General features: G+C 49.5%; 2 protein-coding genes across 2 annotated transcripts in view; both read left to right on the forward strand.

Moving 5' to 3' along the window:
* Ttyh2 (tweety family member 2) overlaps positions 1-2,505 on the forward strand; it is a 44,377-nt gene extending 41,872 nt beyond the window's left edge. The window contains exon 14 of the mRNA NM_001398604.1: positions 627-2,505. Within this exon, the coding sequence (NP_001385533.1) occupies positions 627-701 (75 nt within the window). The 3' untranslated portion in view covers positions 702-2,505. The remainder of the gene's footprint in view (positions 1-626) is intronic.
* Positions 2,506-9,021: 6,516 nt separating this feature from the next.
* The window catches only part of Dnai2 (dynein, axonemal, intermediate chain 2), a 33,406-nt gene continuing 22,172 nt past the window's right edge, over positions 9,022-20,255 (forward strand). Inside the window, exons 1-5 of the mRNA NM_001007726.1 lie at positions 9,022-9,361; positions 14,194-14,396; positions 15,706-15,867; positions 17,033-17,154; positions 19,691-19,833. Of these exons, the coding sequence (NP_001007727.1) occupies positions 14,214-14,396; positions 15,706-15,867; positions 17,033-17,154; positions 19,691-19,833 (610 nt within the window). The 5' untranslated portion in view covers positions 9,022-9,361; positions 14,194-14,213. The remainder of the gene's footprint in view (positions 9,362-14,193; positions 14,397-15,705; positions 15,868-17,032; positions 17,155-19,690; positions 19,834-20,255) is intronic.

Raw genomic sequence — 20,255 nt, forward strand, 5'->3', positions numbered from 1 at the left:
CCAGGCATCAGTGGACAAGAAGGTCCTCAAGCCACACTGGTACCTCCCTCCCCCAACCTGAGCTGCACGATGACTTGTGATTAAATCACTGTCTGGCTGCCCTGCCTGGCCAGCTTGTCATCCTCTGAGAAGTTTCCAGAACTCTGCTAGTACAGTTGTTACCCCATTGTTCACAGAGGACTGGCTCCAGGATCCCAAGGGTACCAAACTCTGAGGCTGCTCCAGCCCAACAACGGTTGGGCTGTTTTTCCTGTAACCCGCACATATCCTCCCATATGTTCAGGATCTCGGTAGGGGTTACTTACAGTAACTGATGTAATGTAACAAGACCCTGTCTAAACAATTAAGAAACAGAAACAATGGACGAAAACAAAAAAGAGAACATAATAGACTACAAAGTAAGGCCCTGTCTAAATAATTAAGAAACAGAAACAATGGACAAAAACAAAAAACATAATACTCAATACAGGCATTATTTTTTTGTTTACAGTAGCTTTGATACAAAGTTGGTTGAATTCATGGGTGTGTATCCAGCATACACAGAGGGGAAAGCGGGCTGTATAATGTCAGGGTGACCAGGTAGCAAGCTGTGCCCTCTTGTGACTGCCCCTCCTCTCTCCTCACAGTACTCTCCCAGCATGAGAGCCACCTACATGTCCGTGGCGGATGAACACCTGAGACACTACGAGTTCCCATCCTAGGAGCTTCCAGGGTACCTGCCTCTCCTGCCAGCTTGGTTTTCAGCGGATGCAGAAACCCAGCTGTGTTTCTGGAATAGAAACTGAAGGTCCCTGGACAGGAACAGGCTCCCGTGTCTGCAGAGACACAGCTGGGATTCCTGACCAAAGCCTCAGGTGGATACGAGGCCTGTGACTAGACCAGCCTCTCCGGCCTTAACTCCCCAGGATTCGGCTGTCGTCCCTGAGACAGCTGCCCGGTTCAGCCCACCTTAAGTCCCACCCTCAGCAGATGACAAATGGCGGTGAGGAGGAGACCACCAGCCCGAGAGCCCCTTTCTTTCAAAGTCCTACCACCGGGCTCCTGCCTCTTGTTAGCGTGGCGCTAAGTCCGAGCTATACCTTCCGGTTACTTTGTCCTCAGTTTTTAGGAAGGTGGCAATCGGAGGTGTTTTAGGAGAACACCTGGTCCTGGATCCACATTCTGGGACCACAGGGGACTCTGCCTAGACCCCAGAAGGACAGCATCAAGAGAACTCTCCAGAGGGGATTGGTGGCTTCAAGCTGGGCACTGCAGTCTGGCAGCCTTGGGCAGACGTGTGGGATGGGAGAAAGCCCGCCATGTTCTCTAACCTCCACCAGCCACCTCTGTTCCGAACCAGGTGTCAGCTGCAGGTGGGGACAGTCTCAGGTATGAACAGACGCTTTGAAAGCAACTCAGCTCTTGTCCCCAGTGTTTTAAAATGTGTTCATGATCCAAAGACTCACGCCCCCCTCACAGGCATGGTCCGTTCTTGCAATAGACTCAGGCTCCGGTTTTATTTATGCCTGATGCTAAACTGTGGTCTCACACAAGCCGTCTTACAGATCTGGAGGAGAGGCTGAGGAGTGGGTTGTGGGGTTTTTTTTGGGGGGAGGGGTTCTTTTTGCTATGGTCTCATATACCCTGACTGGCCCTGGCTTAGAACTCACAGAGATCTACCTGCCTCTGCCTCCAGAGTACTGGGCTTACGGCATGTGCTATGACACCACACCAGGCCAGGAGCAGATGTGATTTGATTTTTTTTTTTTTTGAGGTAGGTTTTCTCTGTGTAGCCCTGGCTTGTCCTGGCATTCACTCTGTAGACCAGGCTAACCTCAAACTCAGAGATCCACCTGCCTCTGCTTTGAGAGTGCCAGGACTAAAGGTGTGCGCCATGGTGCCGAGTCCTGGTTCTTTGTTTTTTTTTTTTTTTTAATAAAATAAAATATTGGTAAGGTATTCTATGCCACATGACTAGATAAGGATGTCTGGGGCCTTGTAAAGGGAAAGGCATGATAACTAAGGCTAAGGAACTTTATCTATTCTGAGGAACAGCCATTTCTGGCCAGGAGAAAAATAATGACCCCTGTCCCGCCTGCCGAGGGACCAGGTTAAGGGTCTTTGGTGCTTCCAACCTCCGACCAACCCAGAGCACACTACACACCGAAGCCTTGTACAGCCAAGCAAGGCCCGGCTGATGGCGCGGGACAGGGCTGCCTCCATTTCAGAAGAGCCACATTGTCATCGTACTGGCAGCTGCCAGCCAAGCCAAGCCACCGGTGTCACTGTGTCTCATATTAACCTGTGCATACTGTGAGCTACCTGTGTACGCCTGTGTCCCGTGCAGACTCGGAGCTCCGGCCTCAGGCCTTGCTTCTGACGTTTCCTCTGCAGCAGCTGAAAGACTTTTTAATGCATGTACAATAAACTAAAACTCCTCCGGGTTCCACAAGAGTCAGGTGGGCAAGCCTCTGCTTGATACATGTTTGCTCTCACCTGAGCCAAGAAATAAACCACTTCCCTTAAGATGTGCAGTTGATTGAGTCATTTAACTTGCTACTCTGAGGGCTAGCAATGGTGTACGTCCCTTCCATGGAGGTCTCAGAGGGAGGGATTACAAGAGACTCCTCCAAAAGCAGTGTTAGAGTTCAGTGAGAAATGAGCTAGGTGTTATGAGGCGGATGGAGAGATGGCTCAGCAGGTAAGCACTCCCTGCTCTCCCAGAGGGCCTGCGTTTTGTTCCCAGCACCCGAGCACTTCATAATCACCTGTAGCTCCATCTCCAGGAATGCAACTGTCCTTCTGGTCTTTGAGGACAACCTCATGTGCATGACATACGCACAGAGAGACATATGTAGAAACTAAAAAGCAAACCTTGGAGCTGTAGAGATGGCTCAGTAATCAAGAGCACTTAATGGCTTTTGCTGAAGACCTGAGTTCGGTTCCCAGCCCTTGCATGATGGCTCGCAAGCATCTGACACTTCAATACCTCTTCTGGGTACCATATGCGATGAACATACACAAAGGAAAATGCAGGTCTCGTTATGTGGCCTTGGTTGATCTGGAACTCAGTGGGTAGACCAGGCTAGCCTAGGACTCATTGAGATCTGCCTGCCTCTATATTCCAAGTGCCGGGACTAAAAGCCACCAGGCTCAGCATAAAATATGGGTTTTTTAAAGAATTGTTTTAATTTTGTTTTGTTTGAGACAGACAGCCCCGACTGTCTTGGAACTCTCTGTAGACCAGGCTAGCCTCTGTAACCCCTGCCTTCTTAATGCTAAGACTAAAGAGTAAAGGTCTTATCATACCTGGCTATAAAATCTTTTTTAAAGGAGGGAGCTATTGGGCTGGAGAGATGGTTCAGCAGTTAAGAGCACTGACTGCTCTTCCAGAGGATCTGAGTTCAAATCCCAGCAACCACGTGGTGGGTTTTACAGCAACCATCTGTAATGGGATCCGATGCCCTCTTCTGTTGTGTCTGAAGACAGCGACAATACTTATGTACATTAAATAAATACACAAATACATAAATCTTTTTTTTAAAAAAAGGAAGCTCTGAGTGAAATGTCTCAGGTCACAGGTACTTGTGACCTTTACCTATTTTGCTTTTGTTTATTGGTGGTGGTGATTGTGTGTGTGTGTGTGTGTGTGTGTGTGTGTGTGTGTATGTGTTTGTGTGTATGTGTGTGTGTTATGCACATAGGCCAGAGGACAAAGGACATTGGCCCTTCAGCTCTACCAATCCCTCTGCCTTACTCCCCTGAGATGGGGTTTCTCACTAGGCTGCAGCCAGCAACCCTCAGAAATAATCCAGTCACCCCCTCTGAAGCACTAAGGTTGCAGGATGAGCCGGTCATACCAGCTTTTTATGTGTGTTCTGGGCATTTGAACTTAGCCCCCCATGCTTGTATGGTAAAAGCTCTGATCCACCGAGCCCTTCCTCACCTCTGCCTGGAGCTCCTCTCATGGAACCCAGGCTAGACCCCATTTCTTCTCTGGGCTTTTCCCAAAGTTCCTTCTGAAGGTCATTCATTTCTCATCAGACTGCTAATAATAAGTGGCCTTTATTAAGCGTTCACCAGGAGCCTCCCATCCTGCCCGGAACGGATGTTAATTTTTTTATTCACCCTCAGAAGAAATCTATAAGACCATTTGTTTTATACACTAACGGGTGCATCAAGGGTCAGGGCCCGGCTGGTGTGAGGAGAGCATGGGGGTGTTTCACACAGAGACCCAGGCCCTGAGCTGAGTGCCTGTGGGTGAGCATGGGGTAGCGCAAAGGTCAGGTGGGAGGTGCCCAGCCATTTATGGGTTCGTGCATGCGTGCCGTATCCCTCAGTACCTTCCTTTATAGGCTGCTGCTTGTGGCAGGGATGCCTGAACACGATGACTCTGGGGCAGCCCTCACTCCCCACCCCACCCCCAGTCCCTGCTGGCTCAGCCACACCAGCTCTGGTGCTTCTCCACAAGCTGAGTGGCTGTTCACGGCCCTGTGAAGCTGAGCTTCCGGAAAGCCATGGAACTCCTGGGTGAGCGGCTGTATCCCTTGGGAGTGCTCCAAAGGCGAAGCTTACGCAGATGACCTCACGGGCTCAGAAGAGGGCGGTGCTCTTGTGGCTTTTCCTGGGCTCTGCCTGCCCTTAGGGAACCCACAACCTTAGGGAGATGAGTAAGAACAGTGTGGGAACTCCCATAATTGGGTTGATTTTTTCAGAGAAAACTGCAGCTCAGCACGGAGGTGACGGAGGTGACGTGGGCTGTGGGACTTTTACGGTCTCTGCAAACTAGATGAAACCCAAGTTACAAAAGGTCTAGAAGAAGCAGGAAGGTGAAGACTAGAGCGATGGCTCTGTGGTTGAGAGCACTGGCTGACCTTCCAGAGGTCCCTGGGGTTAATTCTCAGCACCCACAAGGGAGATCACAAAGGTCTGTAACTCTAGTCCCTAGAGATCCAAGATCCAGATGTTCCCTTCCGGCTTCCCTGGGTACTGAATGCAAATGCAACCAGTACACCCATACACAAAAGATAAACATAATTCTAGTTCTCTTATTAAAAAATAAAATAGGGAAGGTGACTCTGAGAGGCCTGATTCACCTCTGCCTCACTCGACTCCCGCAGGCCCCAATGCTTCAGACTGAACCAGGGCCTTGCTCATGCTGGGTGGCTACTCTACCACTGAGCTACACTCCCAGTTCAGCACCACCTCTTAGTCACTCATACAGTGACTCGAGAGGCCTGTCATGTTGACTGACCAATAATACACTCAGATAAGAACTGTCCTTACCAGTCCCCATGAAAGCTTTGATTTGTGCCTCCTAACACACAAAGCCTAAGTATTTGATGGCCCCCATTAATTTGGCTGAGTTCGAACATAGCAGTCGTGGTCATGGTCTTGGGATGGAGTTTACAAATTACCATGTAACAGCTCCTATTGCTTGGATACCGGTTAGTGTTTGTGGGCAAGACTCCCATGGTCTTGTACTTCCTGTTTAGTCTGTTTTGTGTGAGTGAGTGTGTGTGTGTGTGTGTGTGTGTGTGTGTGTGTGTGTGTGTGTGTGTGAGAGAGAGAGAGAGAGAGAGAGAGAGAGAGAGAGAGAAGAAAGGGGGGAGAGAGATAGAGAGGGGGAGCAGAAAGAGAGAGAGAAACTTGTGTTTGGTGCTTTTGCTGGTTTTGATGGTTTGGGTTTTCCTTTGAGACAAGGTTTCACTATTGAAACTAACCTGGAATTCACCAGATAGACCAGGTTGGCCTGGAAGTCAGAGGTCTGTCTGCCTCTACCTCAGGAGTGATGGGATCTAAAGGTACCCAGCCTGGTCTAGTTCTGTTTGTTTGTTTTGAGATGGTGTCATGTAGGCCACGCTGGCCTCTAACTTAGTTTATAAGCCAAGGCTGGCCTTGAACGTCAGATTCTCTTGCTCCCGCTTCAGAGACTTGGGTATCAGTTTTCCCTCGATTTCAAAGTCAGAAAAACGAAAACCAAACTGACAGCAGCCAAAGTAAAAACATGAAAGCGGCGGGTGACGGGGAATAGGTATGATCCGAGCACATTCTATGAATGTATGCGAACACCATAAGAAAAACCCTTACCCTGTACTATTGGTTAGCATTAATAAAAGAAATCACTAGTTCAAAAGGTCAGAAGTTCAAAGTTAGCCTGAGCTACGTGAGACCCTCCCTGTCTGAAATCTGAGAAACTGGGGGCGGGGGGGACCAAACTAGGACCTTCTGAATGCTCCTAGTTATATGACTTCATGCTGGCCTCCCAGGGCGGCTGAGCTGAACCTGACAACAGGAGCAGAAGAGCTAAAAGCCAGTGAGTGGGTAAAGGAGCCAGTGGTGGTCTGAGTGAAGGGGGATGGGGTGGGGTAGGAAGCCAGGGATAAAATCCTTGTCATAATAAAAATGACGGCAGCTTCCTCTCCAAATCCCACTTCTCTTTTTTCACCTGCACACATAATACATGCTCACACACACATTCCTCGCTTTCCCCACCCATGTGTCACCGGAGAGTCCCGCAGCTTGCAACCCCAGACAGACACGTGGCCCCACCCCGACTCTAGGAGTCACTCCCCACTCCTTCCCCTGCATCTCAAAACCATTTCCTAGGGCCCAGTTCCAGCTCCAAATCCCACATCATGGTGAGTCATTCTTTGCCTGACTCTATCCAAATCTCCAGTGCCCACGCCTGCCCTGGGGTTCCCCTCTCTTCTCTGGAGCCTGTAGGGACAAGCACAGTGCTGGTGGGGCCTCACAATGGGCTGGATTAGCTTCTGTGTCTGATTGCATATTCTCCCCCATTATCCTGAAGAACTGCCATTCTACTGTGAGGATGGAGAAAGTTAAGTCTCAGAAATGGAAAACAGGGCTGGGATGTAGTTCAGTGGTAGAACTCCAGCCTATCAGACACAAAGAAGACTCTATTCGATTAATGTGAAGAGACACCGAAACCAAGGCAACTCTCATACAAGAAAACTTTCAATTGTGAGCTTGCTTATAGTTCAGAGGGTTAGTCCATCATCATCATGGAGGGAAATGTGGTGACACGTGGGCAGGCACAGTGCTGGAAAAGTAGCTGAGAGCTACATTCTGATTCACAGGAGAAGAGAGAAACACTGGACCTAGTGTGAGCTTTTAAAGCCTCCAAGCCCACTCCCAGTGACATGCATCCTCCAACAAGGCTGGGCCTTCTAATCTTTCCCAGAAAGCTTGTCCAGCTGGGAACTAAGCATACAAATATATGAGCTATGGGGTAATCTCATTCAAACCTCACTGGGGATGGGGAGAAGAGAGTGACTTGCTAAAACTGCATGATAAAGAACCACCCTTGGGGTTGGGGATTTAGCTCAGTGGTAGAGCGCTTGCCTAGCAAGCACAAGGCCCTGGGTTCCTTCCCCAGCTCTGAAAAAAAGAAAAAAAAAAAGAACCACCCTGGAGGAGGGGGTGCGGGGGGGGGCAGCTCCAAACACTCTTAAGAGTTCCCTCTGGAAAAGCATATGTGATTCTGTAGTTTTCTCTTTAAAAAATCATATTATATGTGTGTGTATGTATGTGTGTCTGTGTTTGTGTGTGTATGTCATACATAGCACAAGTATGGAGGTCAGAGGACTGATGTGTTTATAAAAAGATAAAGAGAGGGGGGATATGTTCTATGAAGGTGTGATGAGGGGTGGGGAAAACCCATGTGAGGCATCTCTTCTCCCTGAGGAACCAGCCACACGACAGTATACTATAGAATAGAGTTTATTCGGGGCATGGGAGAGTAGTGAAAAGGGTAGTAGAGGCAGAGAAAGGTAGAGGGGGAGAGGGAAGGGGAAGGGAAGGGAAGGAAAGAAGGGAAGGGAAGGGAAGGGAAGGGAAGGGAAGAGAAGAGAAGAGAAGAGAAGAGAAGAGAAGAGAAGAGAAGAGAAGAGAAGAGAAGAGAAGAGAATTAGAGGCTGGCCATGAACACATGGAGGGGATGAGAGGGGACAGGGAGTGGGGGAAGGTAAGGCAAGAACAAGAACAAGAGAGCAAGAGGTGGGAAAGCAGCCCCTTTTATAGTGTTGGTTACCTGTTGCCAAGTAACTGTGGGGCGGAGCTTAGACAGGATGCTAATAAGGACAACTTGGGAAATTCAGTTCTTTCACCATGTGTGTCTGGGGCTCAACTCCAGGTCATAGAAGTGATGCAGACCCCTTTTCCCACTGAGCCATCTCACCAGTCCTAGATATAGGACTACACCTCTTCCTTAATTCTTTTTACATTATTTATTATTATTATTATTATTATTATTATTATTATTATTATTATTATGGGTGTGCTACATGACACATGTAGGAGCTCAGAGGACAACTTTGTTTTCCACTATTTTGAAGTCCATTATTTTTTTCCACTTTTATGTGGGTTCCGTGATTTGAACTCAGGTTGTCAGGCTTGTGCAACAAGTGCCTTCTACACAGCCATCCATCAATCCCTCCTACAGTTTTCTCACTTCCTTGCCTCAAGCTCATGAGAAACACATCTCTCTTTGTGTCATTCATGCGTCCGTCGGTTCATTCATTCATGCAATGAAACCATATTTACAACGTGACAAACACATAGCTAAACCGTGCATACATTCAGCCTGACCCTCAAGGAATTTCCATTCCGGAGATGAATTCAGAAGAGTGGTGGTGCAGGGGATAAAGTAGCAGAAGAGACCCGGACATTGTGGCAAACAGTGACAAATCAGACAAGATCAGAACTGAACTGAGTAGGCTTTCTCTGATCCAGGAGCGAGGCTTCCCACGCTCTGGTCACTTAGCTTGCGTTTTCAGGGAACTTTGCCTGATGTAGACTTGGGCAAGCATTTTGGCAAAGATTTGGTTAACTTTCCTTCACCTCTTCCGCAGACCTTCTCCAGAGAAGGGAGGAGAGAAGGGGGTGCTTCCGACTAGAGGAACCAGTGTCACGTGCTCCAGATCGCCACCCGAGCGGCCGGCGTCTCGGCCCAGCCAGGGTTGCTAGGCAACCGGTAAACTCCGCAGCTCCCGGCCGTTTGAGCTGCTCTGGAGCCGGGATCGGCCTTGGGCGCTTCCCCTGAGCAGTGTAGCAGGAGAAGCTGAGTTAGGATAAGGGGCGGGCGTCCTGGAGGACGTCCAAGCCCGAAAAAAAGAGCTGGCGAAAGGAGGAAAGAGCCCTCGAGAGTTATAATCACCAACAGTGCAAGAAATCCAGAACTGTCAGATGCTGGACTCAGGACTGGCGCTCTCCCCGCTGCATTAATCCTCGCTGCCCGGAATATTCTTCAAGCTCCAGGACCTCCTCAACCCCTAACCACCTTGTCTTCTGCACCACTACCCTACTAGATCCTAACCCGGGCTGTGACTCGGAGTGGGCCGAACCTCTTTCAGGCTTTCAGGTGAATGGAGCAGAAGTTCAATCCCGGGAAGAATGGGCTGTTAAGAAAAGAGCATTCAGGGGTTGGGGATTTAGCTCAGTGGTAGAGCGCTTGCCTAGGGAGCGAGCGTAAGGCCCTGGGTTCGGTCCCCAGCTCCGGAAAAAAAAAAAAGAAAGAAAGAAAGAAAGAAAGAAAGAAAGAAAGAAAGAAAGAAAGAAAGAAAGAAAGAAAAGAGCTTTCAGTTAAGAGTAGGGAGAGGGAAAGGGACAGGCTGGTAAATCCTGTACTCGGGAAGTTGATGCAGGAGGTTTGCCAAGAGACCAACATAGACTACTCAGTGCGCTCTAGGCCTGCTGGACTCAGAGTGAGAGCCTGTCTCAAAGACTAAGAGAAGGGAGCTGGAGGGACAGCTCAGCAGTTTTAAGAGTTAGTACTACTCTGCAGAGGACCGGGAGCTTGGTTTCCAGTAACCACATCAGGTGACTCCAGCTCCAGGGCATCTTACAGTTCTAGCTTCCACCCCACCTGCACTTGTGCGTGAGCGCGCGTGTACACACACACACACACACACACACACACACACACACACACACCCCGGTCTAGAAGTCAGCCTTTTATCTACCTTAGGGTCAGGAGGACATTTTCCTAACCTTGTCCAGAAGGTTCACTGAGACATGGGAAAAACACAGCAGCCCTCCCTCTGTGTTCCTCCCTCAAGCATGGCTCCTCAACCCCAGGCACACAGATGGGCTGACCCAAGGGACAAAGGCTGGCCCTCCTCCTGGCCCCCTTCCCACACTGACACCCCTGTTTCCTGCTATTTCCTGGCCTCTCCACCCTGCTGAGTGCCAAGCTTTCTGTACAACCACAAAGGGTTCCCTCTAGGAACGAACGACTTTACACATTATTCTCACATGAGGCAAGTCTTGTTTTTCTTTTGGGGCCAGGATGGAGAAAATGATTGCATGTCTTGGTGTTCCAACCAGGGTATGGCGTTCTTTGTGGCCCTGGATTTGAGACTCAGTGGGGCTGGGAGTAGCTCAGTGGTAGAGCACTGGCTGGTATGAGTAAGGTTCTAATAGTCCACATTTAGCACTCTCTCTCTCTCTCTCTCTCTCTCTCTCTCTCTCTCTCTCTCTCTCTGTGTGTGTGTGTGCGTGCGTGCGTGCGTGCGTGCGTGTGTGTTATGATTCTGCATGCTTCTGGGACTCTAGGTTCCCACAGGGACAATGTCCTCCTGAAACTCCTAGGCCTGATTCCCACTGCTACCCATCCCCTAGAAGGCTCAGACCCTCCTTGGGGAAGCCCCACCCTGGGGCACTTGTCTTCCCAAAGAGGGGAAAGATTGCTGTGACACTCTAGGCTGACCTACCATTTATCTTTTTGCACCTTGTTAGCTTGCGAGAAAAGAGTCTGTTCTGGGTCTTTGAATGTTCTGTCTTCCTGTCACCAGGCTAGCCTTTAAATGTCCCCTCTGTCTGCCTCCAGACACAAGACAATGCCTCCGTTCTCCGTGAGGGCTTGGCCTTGGGAAACACCAAGTAAGAAAGCAGAGCTGTTAGAATCTGATAGGGGCTGGAGAGGCTGGCGTTTTCTTCCCGGAATTTTCTCATTCTCTTAAGTGTCCTTGTGTCGTTGGGAGCCAGCTGTACCACAGCAATTGGAGATGGGGAGAGACAGCCCCTAATTGCCTGAATCTAGCTGCCGGGTCTGTGGTGCAAGACAGGGAATTTAGTTGACTTTGCATTCTTTTCCCTTAAGGCGTCAAGTCTGTCCATACAGAAGGAAGGCACCGGGGCACCCTTAGGCAGACTGCTGCTTTGCCAACCCCCTCTTCTCTCTGAGCCATGTCTCCCAACCACAAGGGAGGTTTTCCAAACCACCTTCTCTGAGAGTATGGTTCAGGTTGTTTTGGGGGATGTTTGGAAGCATGCTTTTATTGTTTTCTTTTTTGTTTTTTGTTGTTTGGGGTTTTTTTGTTTTTTGGTTTTTTGGGTTTTTTTGGGGGGGGTTACATATGGTATAGGACAGGGCTCTTAACAATCTTTTCTTGGGATGCCCAGTCATCCCAGCACCACCTGCTGAAGAGACCAGTCCCTCCCTGTGGCATCCCTTGACGGTTTGTCAGAGATCAGCTGACCATAAGCATGAAGGTTTACTCCTGTGCTTTCAGTCCAGTCCCATCGATCATACGTCTCTTTGCATCAGGAGCCTTCATTACTCAATGCTTGTTCCGATTGACTGGCTGATTGATGATTATTGATTGATTGGTTGATTGGTTTTAAAAAACTTTTTTTTTTTTAATTTAGGTTTCACCGTGTATCCCTGACTGATCTGACACTCATTCTGTGGATTAGGCTGGCTTAGAACTTGCAGTGATCCTCCTGCCTCTGCTTCTTCAGTGCTGAGATTATAGACACCATGGGGTCCAGTACATACTTGGGTTCTATTGTCTGTCTTCCCTCTCTTCCCTCTCTGTATGTGTGTCTGTCTGTCTGTCTTTAAAATGGGATCAATCTTTCAATTAAAAAAAGTTTTGGGGTTGGGGATTTAGCTCAGTGGTAGAGCGCTTGCCTAGGAAGCGCAAGGCCCTGGGTTTGGTCCCCAGCTCCGGAAAAAAGAAAAAAGAACCAAAAGAAAAAAAGTTTTAATATCCTTAAAATGTTTATCTGGTGTGTACGAATGCTTTGCCTGCCTATGTGTCTGGTACCCTCAGAGGCCAGAAGATGACATCGGATCCGCTGGAACCACAGTTGCAGCCGGTCGAGAGCTGCCACGTGGGTGCTGGAAACCAAACCCCTCTCTGCAAGAGCAATGGGTGCACGTTTTTAACCTCCCAGCCACCTCTTCGTCACCACATTGGGTCTGTTGTAGCTCAGGTTGAAGTCCATAGTACAATCTCCCAGGTGACCAGAGTCCTGTCCTCAGTCTCCTAATGTGTGGGGTCAGAAGGATCAAGGCCCCTTTGTGTTAGGTGGGAGGCAGTAGGTATTCTTAGGACTTTGATGATCCCAGGGTCTTGCCACACCGAGAGAGAGAGAGAGAGAGAGAGAGAGAGAGAGAGAGAGAGAGAGAGAGAGGATGTGCAAGACACTGGGCATACCCAGAGGCTAGAGGACAACTTGTTGGAGACAGTCCTCCCCTTTCCAAACCAGTGGGTCCTGGGGTTTGAACTCAGGTCGTGAGGACTGTTCCACAAGCACCTTTACCTGCCGAGCCATCTCGCTGGCCACAATTCTTGATTCTCATGGCTAAGTAGCATAAACCAGTGAGTTTCCAGTGCCACGTGTTAAAGAAGCCAGTGGCGTGGACGGATGAACCTTCTTCTGAATGGTTGTGCGAGCGGTTTGGTGGCTTTTAAGAGATGCAGGTCTCTGTCATTTGTGCCCCACGTGGCTTAAATCTTGAGTGTGCTGGTGGATTTAGTTCAGCAGTCCTAACCATCAAGATTGCTTCCTGCCTCCAGTAAGTGTATTGATTTGGTAGAAAGTGTGTAATTTTGTGGGTAAGAGTTTGGAAGCCAGGCAGCCCAGCTAGTCTGCTTGTCAGCTATGTGACGTCCAGCAAGTCACTTAAATGACTTCAAGTGAATGTTCTTCAAGTAAAGTGGTGATTTCCTCGCCTGCCTCAGAGGGTAAGAGCAAGAACAAACAGTATAATTTCTACTTAGCACGCACTCGGCACTTGGATGCATTAAGTGATTCTTGTTGTTTGTGGAGATTTAGCGGTCTCTCTCTCTCTCTCTCTCTCTCTCTCTCTCTCTCTCTCTCTCTCTCTCGGATGGGGGGATGGCATAGGCACACATGCTCACAGAGGCCAGAAAGAGGTGCCAGATGCTAGAGTTACAAAGTTACAAGCAACTGGAGAACCCAACTCCGGTCCTCTGTAAGAGCAGCAAGCACTCTTAGCCACTGAGCTGCCTCTCCAGGCCACTTTAGACAAGGTCTCACTGTATATCACAAGCTGTTTTCAAAGCATAGGATAGCGTTAAACTCATGGCAATCCTCCTGCTTCAGTCTTCCAAGGGCTGGAAGGATAAGTGTGGGCTGGTTTCAGATGAGGGTTTTTTTGGTTTTAAGTGTGTGTTGTTTGTTTGTTTGTTTGCTTGTTTGTTTTGCTTTTATGTTTTATGTTCTGTGTTTTGTGTTTTGAGACAGGGTCTCATGTGGCCCAGAATGGCCTTTAACTTGGTGTGTAGCCTAGAATGATTTTAAACTCCTGATTCTCCTGTCTCCACTTTCAGAGTGCTGGGGTCACAGACATGTGCCGAGCTGAATGGGATTATTTTTTATTTTTTTTTTTTATTTTTTTTTTTTTCGGAGCTGGGGACCGAACCCAGGGCCTTGCGCTTCCTAGGCAAGCGCTCTACCACTGAGCTAAATCCCCAACCGGGATTATTTTTTAAAGATTTTATTTGTAAGTGTGTGTGTGTGTGTGTGTGTGTGTGTGTGTGTGTGTGTGTGTGTGTGTGTAGGGGGGGGTGCCTGCATCCTGTATGTCTATGCTCTATGTATGTGCAGTACCCGTGGAGGCCAGAAGAGGGTGAGGTCAGATGTCCTGGAACTGGAGTCATAGATGCTTGTGAGCTGCCCTGTGGGGGATGGGAATCCCAAGGTCCTCTGGAAGAGCAGCCAGTGCGCCTAACCGCTGAGCCATCTCTCCAGTCACCCCCCACCCCCCACCCCCCACCCCCCAATGCTCGTAGATAATTGAAGAAACAAAAACAAAAACCCATAGGTATAGCTTCTGGAGAGATCCCTTAACCTGGCCGTGCCTCTGGTGGGACCAGAGGAGATGAGTAGTATCTGGGTGGGACCCTCACCAGTTTCATGCTCTCCTCCATCCTGCCACAGCCGCCGCCGCCGCCGCCGCCATGGAGATCGTCTACGTGTACGTGAAGAAGCGCAGTGAGTTTGGGAAGCAATGCAACTTCTCTGACCGCCAGGCTGAGCTGAACATTGACATCTCACCCAACCCTGAGCTGGCCGCACTGTATGTGGAGCGGAACCCAGTGGACACAGGCATCCAGTGCTCCGCCAGTATGTCGGAACATGAGGTGGGTTCCTGCCCTGAAGACGCTGGGTGGTCAGTGGGGAAAACCGGCTTACCCGGGAACTAGGTAGAGTGGACCAGAACAGGTGCTGGCAGGTGTGGGCAGAGTCATCCCCAAGACTCACCCTGGTGCCAGGATGAGGAGTAGACAACACCAACTGTTCTTGGGCCAGAGTAGGTGTGTCCGACCTCTGTGTATGCCACAGAATGCATGTGTTCCGAATTGATATTGATGTGAGGTCTCTGTGATGTTGGAGGACAGAGGACTACTCATGTGCTAATCTGCTGTCTCCCAGGAGGGTTGGGTGGGTTCCTGGGTCTAGTCCACTTCAGACATGGCTAAGGGTAGCTGTGGATGTAGCCCAACACAAACTGGGGACTCTACTTAAGGCATTTTGAGGACTTTTTGTGTGCGTGGTTTTGCTGTCTTTAAGTGTGTGGTCCAGTGGTCATGTAATCCAGCTTGGCCTTGGACTTGCCAAGAGAAGAGTGACCTTGAGGTTCTGATAACCTCGCCTTCATCTCCCAAGTCTGCTTTTAAAAGATTACATCTATTTCCTCTCTCTCTCTCTCTCTCTCTCTCTCTCTGTCTCTCTCTCTCTCTGTCTCTCTGTCTCTCTCTCTCTCTGTCTCTCTCTCTGTGTGTGTGTGTGTGTGTGTGTGTGTGTGTGTGTATTAACCATGTGTTTACAGAATATGAACTTTGTAGATGATAGCATTGGGTCACATTGCGATATCAAAAAGATTGGACATACCTTGAACCAAAATTCTCCTCCTAAGGGTTCTGGGGCCCTTGGGATGCTCCTGGAGTCATCCTGGGCACTTGGGTCTTCCCAGAGAACTATCCAGAGGGGCTTAAGGAAAAGGAAGCGTTACACAGGCTATCCTCATTGGAACGGGTTGGGACCCCGGGGACACTGAATCCCCACGAAGTAAGGGTAAGGGATCACCCCCAGGAGTCTGTCAGCCACACTGAAAGTCACGTGACATGGGCTAACCCATCATACATGCTAACCCTGGCATACCCAGGACCGACCAGTATCACTTGATTTGGCCAAAACACACTTTTCACAATCTCATGGGCAGGGACGATCCCGATGACTGTGGCATGAATGAACTGAATGGCTGTTGAGTCCCGGTCTCTGTAATCCCAAGGGGTGGAGGATTACTCTGATAATATGATTGTCCCAGGATGGATGGGCGGACTCCTGAGCCCATTTAAGACAAAGATGGGTCCCCAAGACCCAGGTTTGCAGGAAAGGCTGAATGCTTAGCCCAGAGACAAACGTCTTCTCACCCGTGGTTCTGTTTAGGCCAACACAGAGCGGTTTGAGATGGAGAACTGTGGGGTTAACCACGTCGAGGGGGGCTGGCCCAAGGATGTGAACCCCCAGGAGCTGGAGCAGACCATCCGCTTCCGGAAGAAAGTGGAGAAGGATGAGAATTACATCAACGCCGTCATGCAGCTGGGCTCGGTTAGCCTCCCTCCGGCGCCAGCTGTCCCACACCACTACGCCCAGTTCGGACTGCGCTCTGCGGGCTGTGTATAGCCCTGTGTTAGGCTCCAGGGAGGCGGAACCTCACTCCTGACCACAAGGACCTATAGGTTTTAGGAAGGGTCTAAAGTGCTTGGAAGAGGGTTGGCAAGATGGCTGTGTTGGTAAAGGCCTGGTCCTCAAGGCTGATCACTTGAAGTCCTGGAACCCTCATGATAGTAGGAGAAAACTCACTCCTGTAAGGTTTCCTCTGACCTCCACACATGTGCAATGGTGAGCATGTCACCTCCCCTCCCAAGGCAGAAAGCCTCTCAGGTAAAGGGTACCCTAGAAGAGCCCTACCAATCAGCCAGTAGTGCTCATTCGTGCACTGAACTGAGTTTCAGTTCTCTCTGCCAGGCACAGCAGAGGCCGCAAACTGCATCTCACACACCTCCTGCACCCAAAAAAGTGCAATTCACTCCACAAAGTCCAAGAAGACAGACACATTGACTTCACCAGATATGGTTAAAAGAAAGTGTCAGAGACGGGGACACTCACTCTCATTTGCCCCGTAAGGAAGGAATTTCCCGCTGAAGGGATTAAAGAGGGCTCCTGGTGGAAGGGTCCAAGAATCCCCAGACTCGATAGTATACAAAGAGAAAGCTCGTATATTCTGCAGAAACGGCCAGCACGTGGGGTCAACCATTCAAGCAAAATAGCAGCCACGAGGGAAGCAGGCCCCTTTCAAAGCCAGTTAGGGTTTTCCAGTTGCGGTTGGGTCACCTTTATCAGGATTGGTCGAGCCTATGGTATGAGATATTTGGACACTTTTGGTTGGTTTGTACCATGAGGGGGTGGGAGGGTTATCACATAGGGACTCTTCTGAGTCTGTTGTAGCCCCTGGCCAGATGTCGGGGCAGTTGTTGAGGGCTGCCCCTTTTCTGTGTTGTTTTACCAAGAAGCCTTGGCTGTCCTTCTGGAAAATCGAAGCTTAAGGCTAACAGGGCAGCCTATTCTAAAATGGAGCGAGTTAGGTCCTCTCATTGGAAGAGTATTGGGCTTGGGGCAGACTTTGCTGAACATCAGAAATGACCCGGGGCAGGGTAGGGGTCGGGGGCAGCTCTCTTCACTGCTGAGATTTCTTGGCTTGGTGTCCCCTCAGATCATGGAGCACTGCATCAAGCAGAACAATGCCATCGACATCTACGAGGAATATTTTGATGACGAGGAGGCCGTGGAGGTGACTGAAGAGGCCCCTTCAGCCAAGACCATCAATGTCTTCAGGTAGCTCCAGAGAGAGGTGCCTGGTCCTTTAGACCTGGAGTGACAAGTCACTTGCCCAGTGAGGATGCTGGGAACCAGACTCAGACTCTCTGCAGGGACCTGATACCCTCTTCTGGCCTACACAGGCACCAGGCATGCATGTGAGGACCATACATACATATATACGTACATACATGCAGGCATACAGATAAAACACTCATACAGATAAACAAACAAACTAACTAACTTTAAAATTAACTCTTAAAAATATAACTGACTTTAGGGAGTGATGGATGGCTCAGTGGTTAAGAGCACTGGCTGCTCTTCCAGAGGTCCTGAGTTCAAGTCCCAGCACCCATCTATAAAGGGGTCTGATGCCCTCTTCTGGCATGCAGGTGTATATACAGACAGAGTATTCATACATTAAAAAGATAAATAAATGAGAAATTACTTTTAAAAATTGACTTTAGTTTTTCACATAGTTTTTAGGCCTTCAGCAAAATTGAGTAGAGAAGCCAATCTGAGTTACTTAGAGAAACTTTGTCTTAAAAAAGAAAAAAAAATCAAACACGGTGGTACACACCTGTTATCCCAGCACTTGAGAAGCCAAGGCAGGCCAGATCAGGAGTTCAAGGTCATCCTTAGGCTCAGATACACGGGGACTCTAAGGTGAGTCTGGGCTCCTAACACCCTGTTGTTTAAAAAAGGAGAGAAAGAGAGAGAGAGAGAGAGAGAGAGAGAGAGAGAGAGAGAGAGAGAGAGAGAGAGAGAGAAACAGAGAGAGAGAAACAGAGAGAGAGAGAGAGAGAGAGAGAGAGAGAGAGAGAGAAACAGAGAGAGAGAAACAGAGAGACAGACGGGGGCAGGAGGGAGGAGGGAGGAGGGAGGAGAGAGGAGAGAGTACTAACCAATAAACCAAATCCCAGTATGCAGAGGCCATGGCTTCCACTAGGGGGCCCTCTTGGGCCTCATACTCTGTGGATTTGGACCGACAATGCAGAGCAGGTTTTCACTGCCTTAAAACATCCTTATTGCCTTCCCTTTTTTTCTCCTGCCTTCCAACTCCTGGTACTCACTGGTCTTTTTATCATCACCAACCCCTACGAGCCGCACAATGCCTATACCCTGTATGGCCTCCTTCACTCACTATTGGGTTTGTGTATCTGAGTCTTTTCTTTCCCTCCCTCCCTTTTCCCCCTTCCCTCCCTCCCCACCTCCCTCCCTTTCTTCCCTAATTTTCTTTCTTTCTGATACAGGCTGTCCTGTATTCAGGCTGACCTAGGCTCACTATGGAGCTAACACTAGTCCTGAGTTCCTGATCCTCTGTCTCTACCTCCCAAGTACTGGGATTACAGCCCTTGTTTTATGTAGGACTGGGGCTCAAACTCGGGGCTTCGGGCGTGTAGGCAGACTCTAGCAAGAGAACTGCATTCCCACCCCCCTCTCCTTTGTTAGGATCGGCCGGGGGTAATACGGGGCGGGGTTATAGGGGTGATGCTATAGGGGCAGGGTTATAGGGCGGGGCTTTAGGGGCGGGGTTATAGGGGTGTGGTTATAGGGGTGTCGGGGTGGGATTATAGGGGTGGGATGATAGGGCGGGGTTATGGGGGCGGGGTTATAGGGGCATGCTGCTATGCCCAGCTGGACAGGAGTCTTAAACTCAATTGGTAAGTACCAAGTGAGGAAGGGGCTGGGATTCTCACCTCTTCTGTTCTGATAACCATGGACTTTCATCAGGGAAAAGTGTTTAAACCAAGCCAGCATGGTATCACAGGCCTTTTGATCCCAGCTCTAGAGAAGCAGAGGCAGGCAGATTTCTGTGAGTCCGAGGTCAGCCTGGTGTACAGAGTGAGTTTCAGATGGACCAGAACTACACAATAAGACCCTGCTTTAAAAGGGGGAGGGGGTGGTTGTTAAACTAAAAAAGCACTTCAGGGTGACACATAGTAGTGTCAGATCAGTCAGAAATACACACGTACTGTCTTGCGGGGGACACAGCATGAGTTGGCACTGTTCGTGTGTGCCTAACGTGTACATAGCCTTGGGTTCCGTCCCAGTGCCTTGTATACTGGGTGTGATGGTACATACCTATGATCTCAGTACTGGAAGCAGACAGATCAGAAATCCAAGGTTATCCTTAGTTCAAGGCTAGCCTAGGGTCCAGGAGATCTTGCCTCAGGAAAAAAAAAAAAGTTAGCTTATAGATTTCACTCATTTGCTTCCTGGTTAAGGCCTTGTACATTCAGTGGAGTTTGAGATTGATTTCCTATTTAAGGGAGCCTTGTCAACTTTAGGGTTTCTGTGGGGCTTGGAGTTTGTTTTGTTTGTTTGTTTGTTTGAGACAGGTCTTTGTACTGTGTAGCCTAAGCTGGCCTCTGGAATGGTGGGTCACAGGCAGGAGACACCGGCTATCCAGCTTCAACCCTGTAAAATCGATTTCTAAGTGAACACAATCGCGTGGACCTACTTGGATATTTTTTTTTGAAAGGGAATCTGATAAACACAGAATTGGGGGGCCCTTCCCTCCATCCCCTGCTTTCCCTGCCTTCCCCTCCAGGGACCCTCAGGAGATCAAGCGGACAGCCACACACCTCTCCTGGCACCCTGATGGTAACAAGAAGCTGGCCGTGGCCTATTCCTGCTTGCAGTTCCAGCGCTCGCCCATGGGCATGAGCCACGACTCCTACATCTGGGACCTGGGTGAGAAACGGGTGGTTCCTACTGGCCAGAGAGGACTGCGGGGGGCCAGGTCAGAGGCCAGCAAAACTTGGGGAGCCAAGGGTAGAAAAAGGGGTCAAAGACACCCTGCAGAGTGAGACAAGAGGAAATGCTCTTGTCTCCTCCCTGTGTGGGAATAGGCAGGCACACCTCCACAGAACCAAGCCAGATCCAGGAAGTTCCTGTCCACTCTGCATCTGCCTCCTACGTTGGGGATAGACCCCACAGCCTTGTGAGTGTGAGGCGAGTACGACACCCCCCAGCCCAACTCCCAACTTCCGAGGCATGAAGAACAGGATTCCTACTTGACCAAGACGGGACACAAGCAGGGGAGAAACCATCCCACCTTTCCTGACACTTGCCTTTCACCCATGCAGATAGTGAGAGACCATTTTCCTACAGGG

The sequence above is a fragment of the Rattus norvegicus genome, chromosome 10 (genome assembly GCF_036323735.1).
Source record: "Rattus norvegicus strain BN/NHsdMcwi chromosome 10, GRCr8, whole genome shotgun sequence".
Classification (NCBI taxonomy): Eukaryota; Metazoa; Chordata; class Mammalia; order Rodentia; family Muridae; genus Rattus; species Rattus norvegicus.